General features: G+C 40.4%; 2 protein-coding genes across 7 annotated transcripts in view; one reads left to right on the top strand and one right to left on the bottom strand.

The window, feature by feature from the left end:
* Positions 1-1,967: 1,967 nt before the first annotated feature.
* Positions 1,968-11,399, top strand: LOC133380548 (ubiquinol-cytochrome c reductase complex assembly factor 5). Of its 3 annotated transcripts, none has more exons than XM_061617993.1 (3): positions 1,968-2,069; positions 7,783-7,967; positions 8,552-11,399. In XM_061617993.1, the coding sequence occupies exons 2-3, from the start codon at positions 7,817-7,819 to the stop codon at positions 8,611-8,613; spliced, it is 213 nt and encodes a 70-aa protein (XP_061473977.1). In that variant the 5' UTR covers positions 1,968-2,069; positions 7,783-7,816; the 3' UTR covers positions 8,614-11,399. The 3 variants fall into 3 exon arrangements, with proteins under 3 accessions (XP_061473977.1, XP_061473978.1, XP_061473979.1); XM_061617994.1 differs by lacking the exon at positions 1,968-2,069 and adding an exon at positions 2,081-2,304; XM_061617995.1 differs by lacking the exon at positions 1,968-2,069 and adding an exon at positions 2,347-2,502.
* Positions 10,603-14,351, bottom strand: part of PBRM1 (polybromo 1) — a 109,333-nt gene continuing 105,584 nt past the window's right edge. For all 4 annotated transcript variants that reach the window (XM_061617987.1, XM_061617986.1, XM_061617988.1 and 1 more), the window contains exon 31: positions 10,603-14,285. In XM_061617987.1, coding sequence (XP_061473971.1) covers positions 14,113-14,285 — 173 coding nt within the window. In that variant the 3' untranslated portion in view covers positions 10,603-14,112. The remainder of the gene's footprint in view (positions 14,286-14,351) is intronic.

The following is a 14,351-nucleotide window of genomic DNA, read 5'->3' on the forward strand; positions in this document are numbered from 1 at the left end:
CATCACGGCTAGTAGCCATTGATAGCCCTGTCCTCCATGAATTTGTCTAATCTTCTTTTAAAGCCATCCAAGCTGGTGGCCATTACTGCATCTTGTGGGAGCAAATTCCATAGTTCAACTATGCACTGAGTAAAGAAGTACTTCCTTTTGTCTGTCCTGAATCTTCCAGCATTCAGCTTCTTTGAATGTCCACGAGTTCTAGTACTATGAGAGAGAAGAACTTTTCTCGATCCACTTTCTCAATGCCATGCATAATTTTATACACTTCTATCATGTCTCCTCTGACCCGCCTTTTCTCTAAACTAAAAAGCCCCAAATGCTGCAACCTTTCCTCATTAGGGAGTCGCTCCATCCCCTTGATCATTCTGGTTGCCCTCTTCTGAACCTTTTCCAACTCTAGAATATCCTTTTTGAGATGAGGCAACCAGAACTGTACACAGTATTCCAAATGCGGCCACACCATAGATTTATACAACGGCATTATGATATCGGCTGTTTTATTTTCAATACCTTTCCTAATTATCCCTAGCATGGAATTTGCCTTTTTCACAGCTGCCGCACACTGGGTCGACATTTTCATCGTGCTGTCCACTACAACCCCGAGGTCTCTCTCCTGGTCGGTCACCGCCAGTTCAGACCCCATGAGCGTATATGTGAAATTCAGATTTTTTGCTCCAATATGCATAATTTTACACTTGTTTATATTGAATTGCATTTGCCATTTTTCTGCCCATTCACTCAGTTTGGAGAGGTCTTTTTGGAGCTCTTCACAATCCCTTTTTGTTTTAACAACCCTGAACAATTTAGTGTCGTCAGCAAACTTGGCCACTTCACTGCTCACTCCTAATTCTAGGTCATTAATGAACAAGTTGAAAAGTACAGGTCCCAATACTGATCCTTGAGGGACTCCACTTTCTATAGCCCTCCATTGGGAGAACTGTCCATTTATTCCTACTCTCTGCCTTCTGCTTCTTAACCAATTCCTTATCCACAAGAGGACCTCTCCTCTTATTCCATGACTGCTAAGCTTCCTCAGAAGTCTTTGGTGAGGTACCTTGTCAAAAGCTTTTTGAAAGTCTAAGTACACTATGTCCACTGGATCACCTCTATCTATATGCTTGTTGACACTCTCAAAGAATTCTAATAGGTTACTGAGACAGGACTTTCCCTTGCAGAAGCCATGCTGGCCCTGCTTCAGCAAGGCTTGTTCTTCTATGTGCTTAGTTAATCTAGCTTTAATAATACTTTCTACCAGTTTTCCAGGGACAGAAGTTAAGCTAACTGGCCTGTAATTTCCGGGATCCCCTCTGGATCCCTTTTTGAATATTGGCGTTACATTTGCCACTTTCCAGTTCTCAGGCACGGAGGAGGACCCGAGGGACAAGTCACATATTTTAGTTAGCAGATCAGCAATTTCACATTTGAGTTCTTTGAGAACTCTCGGGTGGATGCCATCCGGGCCTGGTGATTTGTCAGTTTTGCCCATGGAAAACCCACAAGCAGGACCTGAGGGCAAGAACATTCTCCCCTCCTGCTGTATTCAGAAGCATGCTGCCTCTGACTGTGGAGGCAGATCATAGCCATCGTGGCCTCTTTTCTTAAGATCCAGCCTCTTCAACGCTAGCATTTCTTTTCAAGAGCCATTCTCTACGACACTAGATGATGATGATAGAAAGGCAACGAGGGGTCGCGGGTCAATAACATTAGGGAGCGCAAAATAATCTCAGTCAAAATAAACTCAATCGATCAGACTTCAAATCACGCTAGCCTGAAACCCTGTGCACCATGCTTGGGAGTACCCTCAAGGAACTCAGTGAGTCCTTAAAATCCTCGTAACATTGGGATGTCATCCTGCTGCTTTAACACCAAGGGAGTTTGAAAACCGCAGCGAGCTCAAAGCACAGCGCCGGGTAAAAGATCTCCCCCTGCCTATCCCATCTGTTACACAAACCACGCCCCCTAGCACAGTAACCAATCAAATGAAGATATTTCCCTAACGCGTCAGGAGGTGGGATGACTGCTTCTTCCGTCGCCTTTTGTGCGCAAGGCGCTCCTTGGTAGGCTGCAAGGTAAGGGGTTTCGGGCACCGTGCGCGCGGTAGCATTTTCAGGCCGCCTCCGTTGTTAGGGGGCAGGGGGCTGAGGGAATGCTCGAATACGTAGAGCGGGGGCGTTGCCGTTATAACGGTTGAGTGTGCGTGTGGACTCGCTTGAGTAGCTTACGGTAGTATGGGGTCTGTTGTCTGGCCCGCTGTAGACTTAAAGGTGCCAAAAGAGTCTCGAGCAAGGTGGAACAAGATAAGAGGTATATAGATGTCTGCGTGCGTGGAGAAAGTAGATATACGTTTTTCTCCTTCGCAAATAATACTATAAGCCAAGACCACCCTGTGAAGCAAAACGTTGGACGATTCAGGGCAGACAAAAGGAAGTACAGTACCTCTTCACACATCGCATAGTTGAGCTACTTAATTTTCTACCACAAAGTGAGGTACTGGGCACCAACGTGAGTGGCTTTAAAAGGGGTTTAGACAAATTCGTGGAGGGTAAGGATACTTGCCGTTATGGCTGCGTACTACTCCCAGTACTGGAAATGATTGCCTTTGAGTAGCAGTTACTGGGAATTAACAATTGGGGGGAGTGCTGTTGCGCTCATGTCGTGACCTGCTTACATCACGTACAGGATTCTGGACTAGATGGACAGATATTTTATGTTTTTTAACATTAAAAGGGTTGTGCCTCTGAAACCGAAATTGAGACACGCTTCAGAGTTGTGAACCTCTACGCTGCTTTGTGAAGTGGGGCTTCAAGTTCCCCAAACCATGCCCCTGTTACCTTCTACCCATTTTATTTATTATTGAAGCAGTTATATATCCTGCCTTTCAAAAATCCACAAGCTAGGTTGCAATTAGTCGAACTGTTAAAGCCTGAGGCTCAAATAAAATGTTTTGTATGCTGCTATCCTATGCTGTTTTGGCATTTTATTTTCTGTATAGTTTAAGCCATTTAATTAAGCTAACATATTCATATTGTTTCACACAATGTTGTATAGGGTTTTTTATATTTTTTGATTTATAATAATTATACAGCCACAAGAGCTGTATACTATAGCCAGCGTGGATTTTTCACATTCGGCAATGTTACATTGAAAATACCCCCATGCCATTCAGATGCTTCCATAAGCACATTTCAGAACAAAACCTTACAACACTTATAGTCCTGAACTCAGAAGTGCTTGCTTAACAACCCTTTAAATTTTCATTGCGATACACAAAACAGTCAGAGAGAACCGAGAGTTCAAAGTCTAAAAAGAGAAGAAGAAAAAAACCCAGATCCCTTTTGGACTTTTTTCTATCAGAGTTCTCATAATCTGTTGAAATTCATTAAAAATCTGCCATCTTCACAGAGTACCTGTAATCCTATTACCTTGCCCCATACTCTGACCTTCATCTTCTGCAGTTTAAAGATTAAAAAAATGCCTGGCTGAGTTTTAATTAATTTGAGAAATTTTGCATTGAACTGAATGATAGTGTTAAGCATGCTCAGTAAGAACCAATTGTCAGTAGTGTTCTAAAAGCTAGACTCACAGCTACTTGGCTTGGCTAATCAGGGGGCCACACCAGACTGATTTCATAAAGAATCCTGGAAAGTGTAGTTTGTGAAGGGTGCTGAGAGGAGACTCCTATTCCCGACAGAGCTCCAGCAGCCAAACTGGTTTAACGGTCAGCCAATCTGATTGAAGAGCTGTGAGGGGAACAGGCATCTCCTAGCAACTCCCAGCACCCTTCACTAACTACACTTCCCAGGATGCTTTGGGAGAAGCCATGACTGTCCAAAGTGAAATAAAGGTCTGGTGTGGATGTGGCCAGGGACAGCTTTGGTTTAAATTTGTGTGGGAGGCTACATGTGCCTGCTGTAGAATAAAAAGGTGGGGGAAACCATGAAAAGCAATGATACTGTTAACAGTGTTTTCCTTTTAGAAAAGAAAGGGGCTTCCCCTCTGCCCAGTGGCCACCCACCAAATCTCCTCCCACCCTCCCTGTCTCTCCACCGGGTCAGTGTTGGACTATGACCTGGGAGACCATTGTATGAATCCCCACACAGCCATGAAGCTCACTGGGTGATCTTGGGCCAGGAAGGCAGTAGTAAACCACCTCTGAATACCATTTACCATGAAAACCCTATTCATAGGGTCGCCATAAGTCAGGATCGACTTGAAGGCAGTCCATTTCCATTTTCAAACATGATTGCACAGAAATAAATCCTATGGAACTCAAAAAGTACAGTAGGGCCCTGCTTTTCGGTGGCCTGCTTTTTGGTGTTTCGCTAATATGGCTGCTTTCAATTAGAGTAAGGGCCCACTCATACAGCGCTTGTTCTGCTTTTATGGTGTTTTTCGGGTGTCGGGCACCATTTCATTGAATGAGTTCTGCTTTTCAGTGGGTTTCACATTTAGGCGGGGGTCTGGAACGTAACCTGGCGTATGAGTGGGGCCCTACTGTATGCAAATGATCAAACCCACCCTTCTCCCTACTAACCCCTCTCTCTTGCCCCTTCCCTCCCCATCCCTTTCCCATCCCCTCTTGCCCTTTCCCTTTCCTCCCCCCCCCCAATGGTCAGTTTTATCTATCTTAAGCATGATTGCATGGGAGTAAATACCATTGAACTCCATAAGCATCCAAATGATCAAACCTGCCCTCCCCTCCCCCTTCCTTTGTCCCCCTCCAATCCGCTCCTTTCCCCTCCCCCTGGTTAGTTTTACCTATCCTAACCATGATTGCATAGGAGTAAATCCCATTGAATTCAGTAAGCATGCAAATGATCAGACCTGCTTTCCCCTCCCCTCTTCCTCCCTTCCCTTCTTCCTCCTTCCTCCTCCCCTGTCTAGCCCTCCCTCCTGCCCCCCTCCCAGGTCAGTTTTACCTATCCTAAGCATGATTGCATTGGAGTAAATCCCACTGAACTCAAGAAATATGCAAATGATCAAACCTGTCCTCCTCCCCCCTCCCCTCCCCATGGTCACTTTCACCTATCCTAAGCATGATTGCAGGGGAGTAAATCCCACTGAACTCAATAAGCATGCAAATGATCAACCCATTCTCAGCAAACTTGCACAGGATCCCGTTTCTTACCTCCCGGATTAAAAAGCAGAGAAATTCACTCATAGGCAAAAACTATCAAACTTGAAAAAGCAGGGAAATTGGGCTGCTATAGTGAATGCACCACTGGAGCAGGAGACCTGACCTCTCTGAGATATACTGCCCTATACATTTGTCAAAATGCAAACACAATTTGGGTTGGTCTTTCATAGTCCAATCCACTTGCTGTGTAGCTTGGAAGAATTTGGTAACATGTGCCTCTGAGCATATGGTGAGTGGTGGGAACACCTGTAATCAGCCCAAATAACAGAAAGAAGAGATGTGCTGTGCTGATCTTATTTTAGCAGGGAGGAAGCAACATTATTAAGACGGTTGATATAGTTCAGATGGTCACTTTAACTATGTCTGATTTACTTTGCAATTTTATTTATTTATTATTTGATTTATATCGCGTCCTTCCTCCCAGCAGGAGTCCAGGGTGACAAACAAAAGCACTAAAAACACTTTAAAACATAAAAACAGTCCTTAACATACATTAAAAAACATTTTTTTTCAAAAGCTTTAAAGACATCTTTTTTAAAAGGGTTAAAAACCATATTGTTTCAGGGGGGGAGTTTAAAAAAACATATTAAAAAGCAATTCCAACACAGACGCAGACTGGGATAGGTCTCAACTTAAAAGGCTTGTTGAAAGAAGCAAGTCTTCAATAGGCGCGGAAAAGATAACAGAGATGGTGCCTACCTAATATTTAAGGAGAGGGAATTACACAGGGTAGGTGCCACCACACTAAAGCTCTGTTTCCTATTTTAGTGACGTTTCCTATAGGAAATCATTTTCTTTTGTTTCTATTTCTGTAAATATGTGAAGAACAGCAACACTTTGCAAAATTTACACTAAAAAAACTCCAAAAATAATTGTGGAATAATGGCACTGACTATTCTGCAGAATAGTCTCCAGTGGACATCAGGAGTGTTTCAGTTTGCACAAGATAAAACAGTGGGAGTTGAAATATATTCTAGCAAAATTCTAGGTGCACTCTGTTTTTAATTGACCATGCCCACCTTGCCTCAAATGAAGTGGTTTAAACATAGCAGGCTGAAAACATGCATCCTCTTTTTTCCAACAGCTAGTCATTGTTGAAGTAGCAACATGTTGTAATCAGTCTGATTTTACATCAAACTGCAGTTTCAGATTCAACTGTTAATGCACCCAAAATAGAAATAGAACATAACCTCCAATCTGAAACATAAAAGGCTGTCGTCACCATCATATGACATTGACCAGTAAAAAGGCTTTGAAAGTAATAAAAATAAATTTGACACAGATTTCTAGTATGAATAATGAGAGAAATAAAATTAGAATCTAGATTAGATTCTCTGTAGAAACATTAATAACACAGGAAAGAAACAAGGTAAGAAGAACACCAACCATACGAAAATATAATTCTCCCTCTTTGGAGATGGCTGGTGTTGCCACTACTCACCATAGAGCCACGTTACCAAATTCTTCCAAACTACACAGGAAGTGGATTGGACTGAAAACTATTATTAGCAGCACAAATCCACATGAGAGCCATCATAAATACTACAGGTATGGGGGGGGGAGAAACACATTCTTAGGCAGCTTTCTAGAGGACAAATAGGGAGGAAGGGAGGCCCTGTTTGGTGTGGCGTCTTACTATCTTTCAGATGGTGTGGATGCATAGAGCAGGGCCTCTGAGGAAAACCTTAATATGTGGGTAATCTCATAAAGGAGAAGGCAGTCCCTTCAAACATCTGGGAAACAGACTGTAAGACCTCTAGGGCTTTGAAGGTCAATACCAACACTTATTTGGACCCATGCATCAGTTTGTAGCAAGTGTAACATGTAAAACTGGTGTTTGGGCAATTTTTCCCCCAGGGAACAGGAGCAGCTGATAAATCAGCATCTAGTTGCATGTTGGTTGAGTATAGGTAGTTGTCTTAAATGTGGTAAGAAAGCAACTAAAAATCATATACTTAAGTAGTGATCAACTGCTGTAAAGAATCTTGCGGGCCTATTGACTATTACATCCCATAGGATTCAGCAGATACAGAAACATTTACTGACACATTTGTTAGATTGCAAGGTAGCTAAAGATTCACAGTGCAGTCCTTTGCATCTCTACTCAAAATTAAGTTGCATTGAGTTCCATGGAACTTACTCCTAGGTAACCGTGGGAGTTCAGTCTAATTGTCGTCACATTTAAGTAAATGTACCAAATAAGATTTCTCTCAAGTCTCATGACAATACTGGTTTCACTCTCAGTAGGATTACTTCAGAGTAAACATACATAGGATCAGGTGGGCTGTTATTGAAATCAGATTAAAACTTTCAACCCTAACTTTTACATTTGCCATATTATCCAACTGTTCCATTCTCTATTTTCTTGTATCTGTCCCTAGTAAATTGCTGACTCTGACCTTTGGATGATGGGAGGTGGAGCTCAACAGCCTCTGGAGGGCCACAGGTTCTCCATCCTGTATTAGAATATAGAAAGCCGCCTTATTCCAGATCTGACTGTTTTTCCAGTATTCTGTACACTGATTGGTAGTGGCTTTCCAAAGTTCTTCCACTGACCTCTCCACAAATATGAATGAATACATAAGAGTTACCTGTACTTTATTCATGTTGGCTAATCAATGTTATCCATTTCATATGTTTTCTAGGATCAGTCTCAGGGATTCTAAACTCCTCTGTAAAATGCTTGTGAAACATAAAATACAACAACTATTGCGCATGGTGCCTGGAAAGCAGCGCTTTGGAGTGTACAGATTTCTGCCTCTCTTTTTCATCCTTGGAGGTGCTATGGAATGGTTTATGGTCAGAGTCCGAATTGGCAAAGAGACTTTTTGTAAGTATTGTTCCACGAGGCTGTTTTGGGCAAACCATGCCTGCCTGTCAGTCATTGGATATTATGAGACATCAGCCATAGATCTTAGATCAGAGATGAGAGATCTCATCTCCGGTCTTAGATCTATGATAGTTGGAGATAAGCCTCTGCCTGCTGTTTTACAGTTAAATTGCCAAAGAGCAGACAGCAATTTTCTTGTTTCTGATCATAGCACTGTGTAGGTCACAGCACTAAGATCAGAGCTAAGCTGCAGCTGGTGCCTTTTACCTTCAAAGTACAAGTAGAGATTTATGTCTGATCTTAGTGCTCTGGTCCCACAGCACCTAGTTCAGGTGTGGGGAACCTGTCACCACCCCCTTATCTCTGAGCTACAACTTTCATCAGTCCCAGCAAGTATGGCCAGTGCAAGAGATAATGGAAGTTGTAGTTTACCAGCATCTGGAGGGCCAAAGGTTCTCTACTCCTGTTCTGTTTTCTCCTTGATGGTAAAAAACAGCAGCAGAGGCTTATCTTCTGTATTTAAAGGTGTATTTAAAGGAAGTTACCCTAAAATATTCTCAGAAGCAATCACAAATGTTTTACAGATGACGTTTACCGTAGAAAGCAGTCTGAGAGACAGCATGAGCAGAACCTGGAAGGAAGATGAATTTCACCCTGAATAATGTGTATGAAGTGAATACTGAACTCCTAAATTCTAGTCACCTTTCACAGCTAAGAAATGTATGTCTTCAAACTGAACACTGTGTCTAGTTCCATGGAGTTTTTGCTGCCCAGGCTGGAGGCAGAAGATGCTATAGCTGTGTCTCATTGTAGCCAGAACTATCCAAACTAAACACTTAGCTACTTATATTACTTTTCAGAAGCTGTAATTGTTTGATTGAAACTGCATTTCATAATTGGTTTATTTATTGTTCATGTTTTTATAAACTCTTACAGAAGCAGTTTGCTGTACTGTTTCTTAAGTTTGGAGAACATGTTTGGCATGGCAATGGGCTGGTTTAGATTTAAGAAGCCATGATGAGCCTTGGCTTTGCATGCTTTTTCTCTGGCGTGACTGGAGAATTTTTCATTTTCAATTAACCAGTTTGCCATTTCATTTGAACTTAGTCTTATTGTTGAGATGTCAACAAGCAGAGACAAAGAGCACAACTACTCCAATGGAAAGGCAGGAAATGTACTGGGCAAGTCACAGCTGAATAACCTACTTCCTTCTCTGATGCATTTCCTGTTTTTGAATGCTAGACGGTAGGTAGCTCTTGCTTGACGAGCTGTCATCCAGAGAGAAGCTAATGATCTCTTCATGGCTGTACCAGAGGAGAGCATGTGCCCCAAGGCTAATTCTTGCAGTGCTAAACCATGGCTTAGCATTATGTCTGACTGTGGCCACTGTCCCAGGCAAGATTACAATAAGGAAAATGTGGATCGTGCCATACAGTACTTGTACATGTAACGGCAAGCAGATGCTTTACATGCAGAAGCTCCCAGGTTGAGTCCCCTCCCTCTCCAGCTAGAGCAAGGAAAGACCTCTCTCAAACACTGGAGAACTACTACCTATCAGCATATACAATATGAAGTAAGATGGTAGCTCCCTATTATCAGGCATCCTATTTTTCTTTCAGCCCGTTCCATTTGCTCTAAGCAGCTGCCATATCAAGACAAGCAGCAAGTACACCATCTATTAATCTCCTCCTCCCTAAATGGAGGAATTAAATGTTAATGAATTTAAGGATAATGTTCCAAGCAGAGCAAATTAGTTTGCCTATTTTAGGCATGCTATCAAAGCTTAACAGTACTGGCCTAAAGTTACTCCAAAGGTGTGAGAAAAGTGATTTAATACAAGAGTTTTGTTGCATGATCCCTTTTCTTCCTTCAGCATGGCTGTGCAATCAGAAGCTTTTGATTGTTTTTGCTTAACCACAACTCGTCATTTATCTGAAAACATTAGATTGTGGTTAATCTTAACTGTGGATTGTTTGAAACAAGTTGTTTGTTTTAAACCATAGTTGAGATTAATCACAAACTGTTGTAATGCTAAACTGCAGTCTATTAAAGATGGAAGCAAAAGATTCCAATCTCCTCCTTGCAGTTGTGATGGGGCTGGAGTGACATACGAGGCCAAGGCTCTCTCCTGTCATGCTGATTGATGCCTTATTGTGATGTCCAAATCAACTCAGTATGTGTTCTCTATAAAATAAAAAAATCCCTGTTTTTAAAAGCATCTTCAAAGGAATACAGCCTGGCCAAAAACTAGAATAAACATCAGTTTTGATATTTCAACATCCACATGAATGAACAATCCAAATAAGTTGTAGAGTTCAACAAGATGTGTGACCACTATCATACCTATATACCTTAGATTCAGTGGATTTATGTGTTAATCTGATGGTTTATCAGCTCTATATTAGGACAATTGAGATTGCTTTAAATTACACTATTTGTAGTTCTTAGGGGAACTGCTATTTAATTTAGGTCTAACATTTGCACCTTGCCGTTACTCAGATTTAATACTGTGACAATATGTATAACTTGGCCTTGTGGGTTTTTTTACAGGGCACATCTAGATTTCCAAGAAAGCTGTCTAAAACTAAAATTAAAACATCAACAGATCAAACCTGGCTAATCCAAACTGCAAGCTATTTTTATTCAAATTAAAAAGCCTCAGAAAGACAAACTGATAGTACATGCACATCGACTACTTATCACTTTACTCATTGGAGTATACAACCAGGAGTAAAAAATGAGGCATGGATTAACCAGGTCCAAAAGCATATATGCTGAAAAGAATATTATAAACATCAACTTGAATTATTACATGAACACATTTGCTCTTTAAGGGAAGAGCAGGGAAAATGAAATAGGAGATGAACTGCTAATCACTTCCAAACTAGTTTACTGAAATAGATCTGTTTTTTTCCACTCTCTCAAGCCAAACATTTCCCATACTTTTATTTGAATATTCAGTCCTCCTAGTACAGTGCATGGCTATAGAAAATAACAAATAATGGGTTCAAATGGCAAAAAAAAGAAGACATGGTTGGTTCTTCTGTTCAACAGTTTATAGTTAGAAAACAGTTCAGTTAAGTGGCTGTGCAATACTGGATTGTAGCCGTCAAATCTTTAATCCTGTAACTTATTGAAATGCCCCCAGTAAACAGACATGATTATGGAATAAATTAAATTTAAAATAATTAGGGCCAGCCTAATGATCTAGGAGGAGTGCTCTGCACTGCCAAAGAAAAGGCAAAAGGCCTCATTTATACTTCTAGTTGTTTACTCCTAGGTTATTAGGAGTAGTGAAGCTGCCCTCATCTTAAATGTCTGGGAAAGACAATGCTGCATATTATTCAACACTGATCCTCCTGAATAACACAGTATTCAAAGGGTGTCTCATGCTGTTCTTAGAAATAAATAAAATTAAATAAATTTTAGGTTCTTTGGTGTAGTTTTTGCAATTAATAAAAAAAGTGATTGTATTAGCCTATGGTGTTTCCAAGTACTAAAAAAACTAGCACTTACTGCCTCCTTTTGATGTTGAAACTGAAATGTCAGAGGTGATTTTAAACACATTAGCCACAACCCAGAAGAGCACCCATGCACTCACCTCAGTAGCTCCCAGCACTGAGTTGGTTTGGCGGTGGGAGCTTCTGCAAAGTCAACTAAGGAAAATCTCTAGGTGCATGCACAGGTCTGAGGGTAGCAGCATTTTGTCTCAGTGAGGTTTTTATATATTGCAAAGAACCATAAACCAAATATTGCAGAATATTAAGCATTCAAAAGATTTTCTCTTTGAATATTAATCATGTTGTATTTTACATTAGTACCTCATTTGAAGACCCACATCTTTAATAGTTTGGCTTCTATTTTTTACAAGCTGCTTGTTGTCATCTTCATTATGCATTGTATTGCTGAAACAGATCCAGAAACATCAACAAAATTTACATTTTCTGGATGTGTATTGAAATAGGTAATGGAATGTAATTTTCATTGGGTAAACTAAAGTTGGTCCAATCAGTAACTGTTCCAGATGAACCACTCATTCTCTGAAGTCAACATGGCAACAATTCCTCATTAAATCTGCTTTGTAATTAAACATGAATCCTAACATAATGCTTCCTAACTCACATTTATTCAAGCTTTGGTGGTGGCATCCTCACATTATTTCTTTGAATCCATATTTGTTAAAGCTATTCCATCATTTGTCCCAATTCAAAGCTACATTTCTACAATTATAGATTTAACCTTACACAGGAAGTGTTAGATCCTATTGTGGCAGCCCAGTTGTACAACAGGGCTTCTCCCTTCCTTCCAACCCCTTTTGAGCAGGTTTTGGGGATGCATAGGGGGCTAGAAATAAAGGAGAAGCTCCACTGCACACAAATGGATGCCTGCTCATTTTGTGTTGGATGTCATCCGAGAAGTATTCTTTGTAAACCACCATATACTTTCTAAACAGCAGAAGGCTGTAAAACGAGAAAATTCTAGTATCACTTTAGGAACATACTGTTACACATGTTTGAGTGCATACATTTTCTTTTACAAAGGGCCAGTGATAGGTAGGAGGGATTGCAACATGGATTGGAGGCTCCCACGCCTGCAGTTTGCATTGGGAAAAAGCTCACGGCAGGGAAGAAATGGTTAGAGCTGCTCACCTACCACACCAGAGTCCCAATCTGGACACCCCCCCTCAATTTTATGGAAGAAAAAGCATGCAGTCAAAAGCAACTATGCAATGAATGTCATATGTAGCAACAAACCAGTGAACTGCACAACTAACATCTACTGGTTTCACCTAGGACCTTTTACGTGCCTGAAGGAGCTCTCTACTTTGTAACTGCTGTTACTAGAAAGGATAAATGCTGTAAAAGTGCCCTAACATTGTGATAACAAAATATAGAGTGCTTAACTTTCTAAATAAATTTATGCAGGATTAGGATACAGATCCCTATCAATGAACCGTATTATCTCCTGTGTTGAGGTTGTAAGCAGTACAGTACAGCTAGAATTGTTCATGTGAACATTATCAATAGTTGGACTGCAATGCTGTCAGAGTAACTTTAAAAAAATAAAAAAGTGTCAGAATGCCAAGTCATTAATGGAACACTTATTTCAAGCTGTTAAAATACATGTGCCCCTTCTGCATGTTCTTATTACTTACCTTCCAAGATCAGTTACAAAAGGTAATAAATTTGCAGTGGGATCTTAACACTGTATAGCAAACAAAATAACCAGTTCTGAATCCTAAGTAAAGGCCGTGGCAACTAAAGCTTTGTGCCTTTAAAGACCCTATATATACGCTGATCTGAGAATTCAACGATACTGCATCCTGTCAAAAACTGAACTATATTAGACAGCAAAGTAGAAATAATCCCTCCCTTTTATACTTAAACTCACTCAAGTATCTCCCTAAGAACAAGCTGCTAGTGGTGATCAGCATAGGATTCATTCTGGAGAAATAAAGTACATAATATACTCATTTGGCCAACGTCTATGGACAGCACATGCAAGCCTTCAACATTTCCAGAGCTCTTCACTTAAAGCAGACTCATCAACACAAACCACACTTGGAACTTGTACGTGCCAAAGAAGGTGGTCTAAACAAAAGATACAATTTTTTTTTTTTTTATCTCAAGTTCTGGGAATGAACAAACATTTAATATCTTACATTTACCAAATTGTTTCCATTTTCTCCCTATCCTAGTAGCTTTGATTAAATAAAGAGTTTTAAGTTCACGTGATGTCTCTGCCAGAAGTCAAAACCACACAAGCACACTGGCACTCAAACTGCTAAGATGCAAACTGGAAATAATTTCACATTTCTCTTAGCTAAACACTTGTAAACACTTGCTGCTTTGAAAAAAAATTGATGGTGTCAGAACTTCAGTGTAAAATAAAAAGGGTGCAACCTTTTTTTGCATTTATAACAAAGTGTGAGATCATCTTCCAAGTCGAACCATATGCACAAGTCTGTATATTTAAAAAAAACATAATATAACAAAAAGTGAAATATGCTTATTAAAAGTGTCCTTATATAAAAACAATCTTGCAATATACAGTAAGATGCAATAAAAACAGTTTGCCCTCTCCCACCAATAACTAAAACAGCTTTTGTTCCACAAAACTTTTATATGTTGGTATCGAAAGAAGATTAAACATTTTCTATGTTGTAAGCTTGACGGATATTAAGAGTATCTCTCAGCATCAAGTCTCGAAGACGCCATAAGGCATCTGCCATTGTGGTATGGGCCCCTTTGCTTTTCAACCAGTGCGTAGGAAGGCGGCTCTCTTGTTCTTTTGAGAGATGGACATCACGTCTTCGTGCTGAAATAGTAAAAGGATATGCAGTTACATTTTTATACAACTTGCCAATATGAATGGAATAAAGTT

This window comes from Rhineura floridana, chromosome 3 (assembly GCF_030035675.1).
Source record: "Rhineura floridana isolate rRhiFlo1 chromosome 3, rRhiFlo1.hap2, whole genome shotgun sequence".
Taxonomy (NCBI): Eukaryota; Metazoa; Chordata; class Lepidosauria; order Squamata; family Rhineuridae; genus Rhineura; species Rhineura floridana.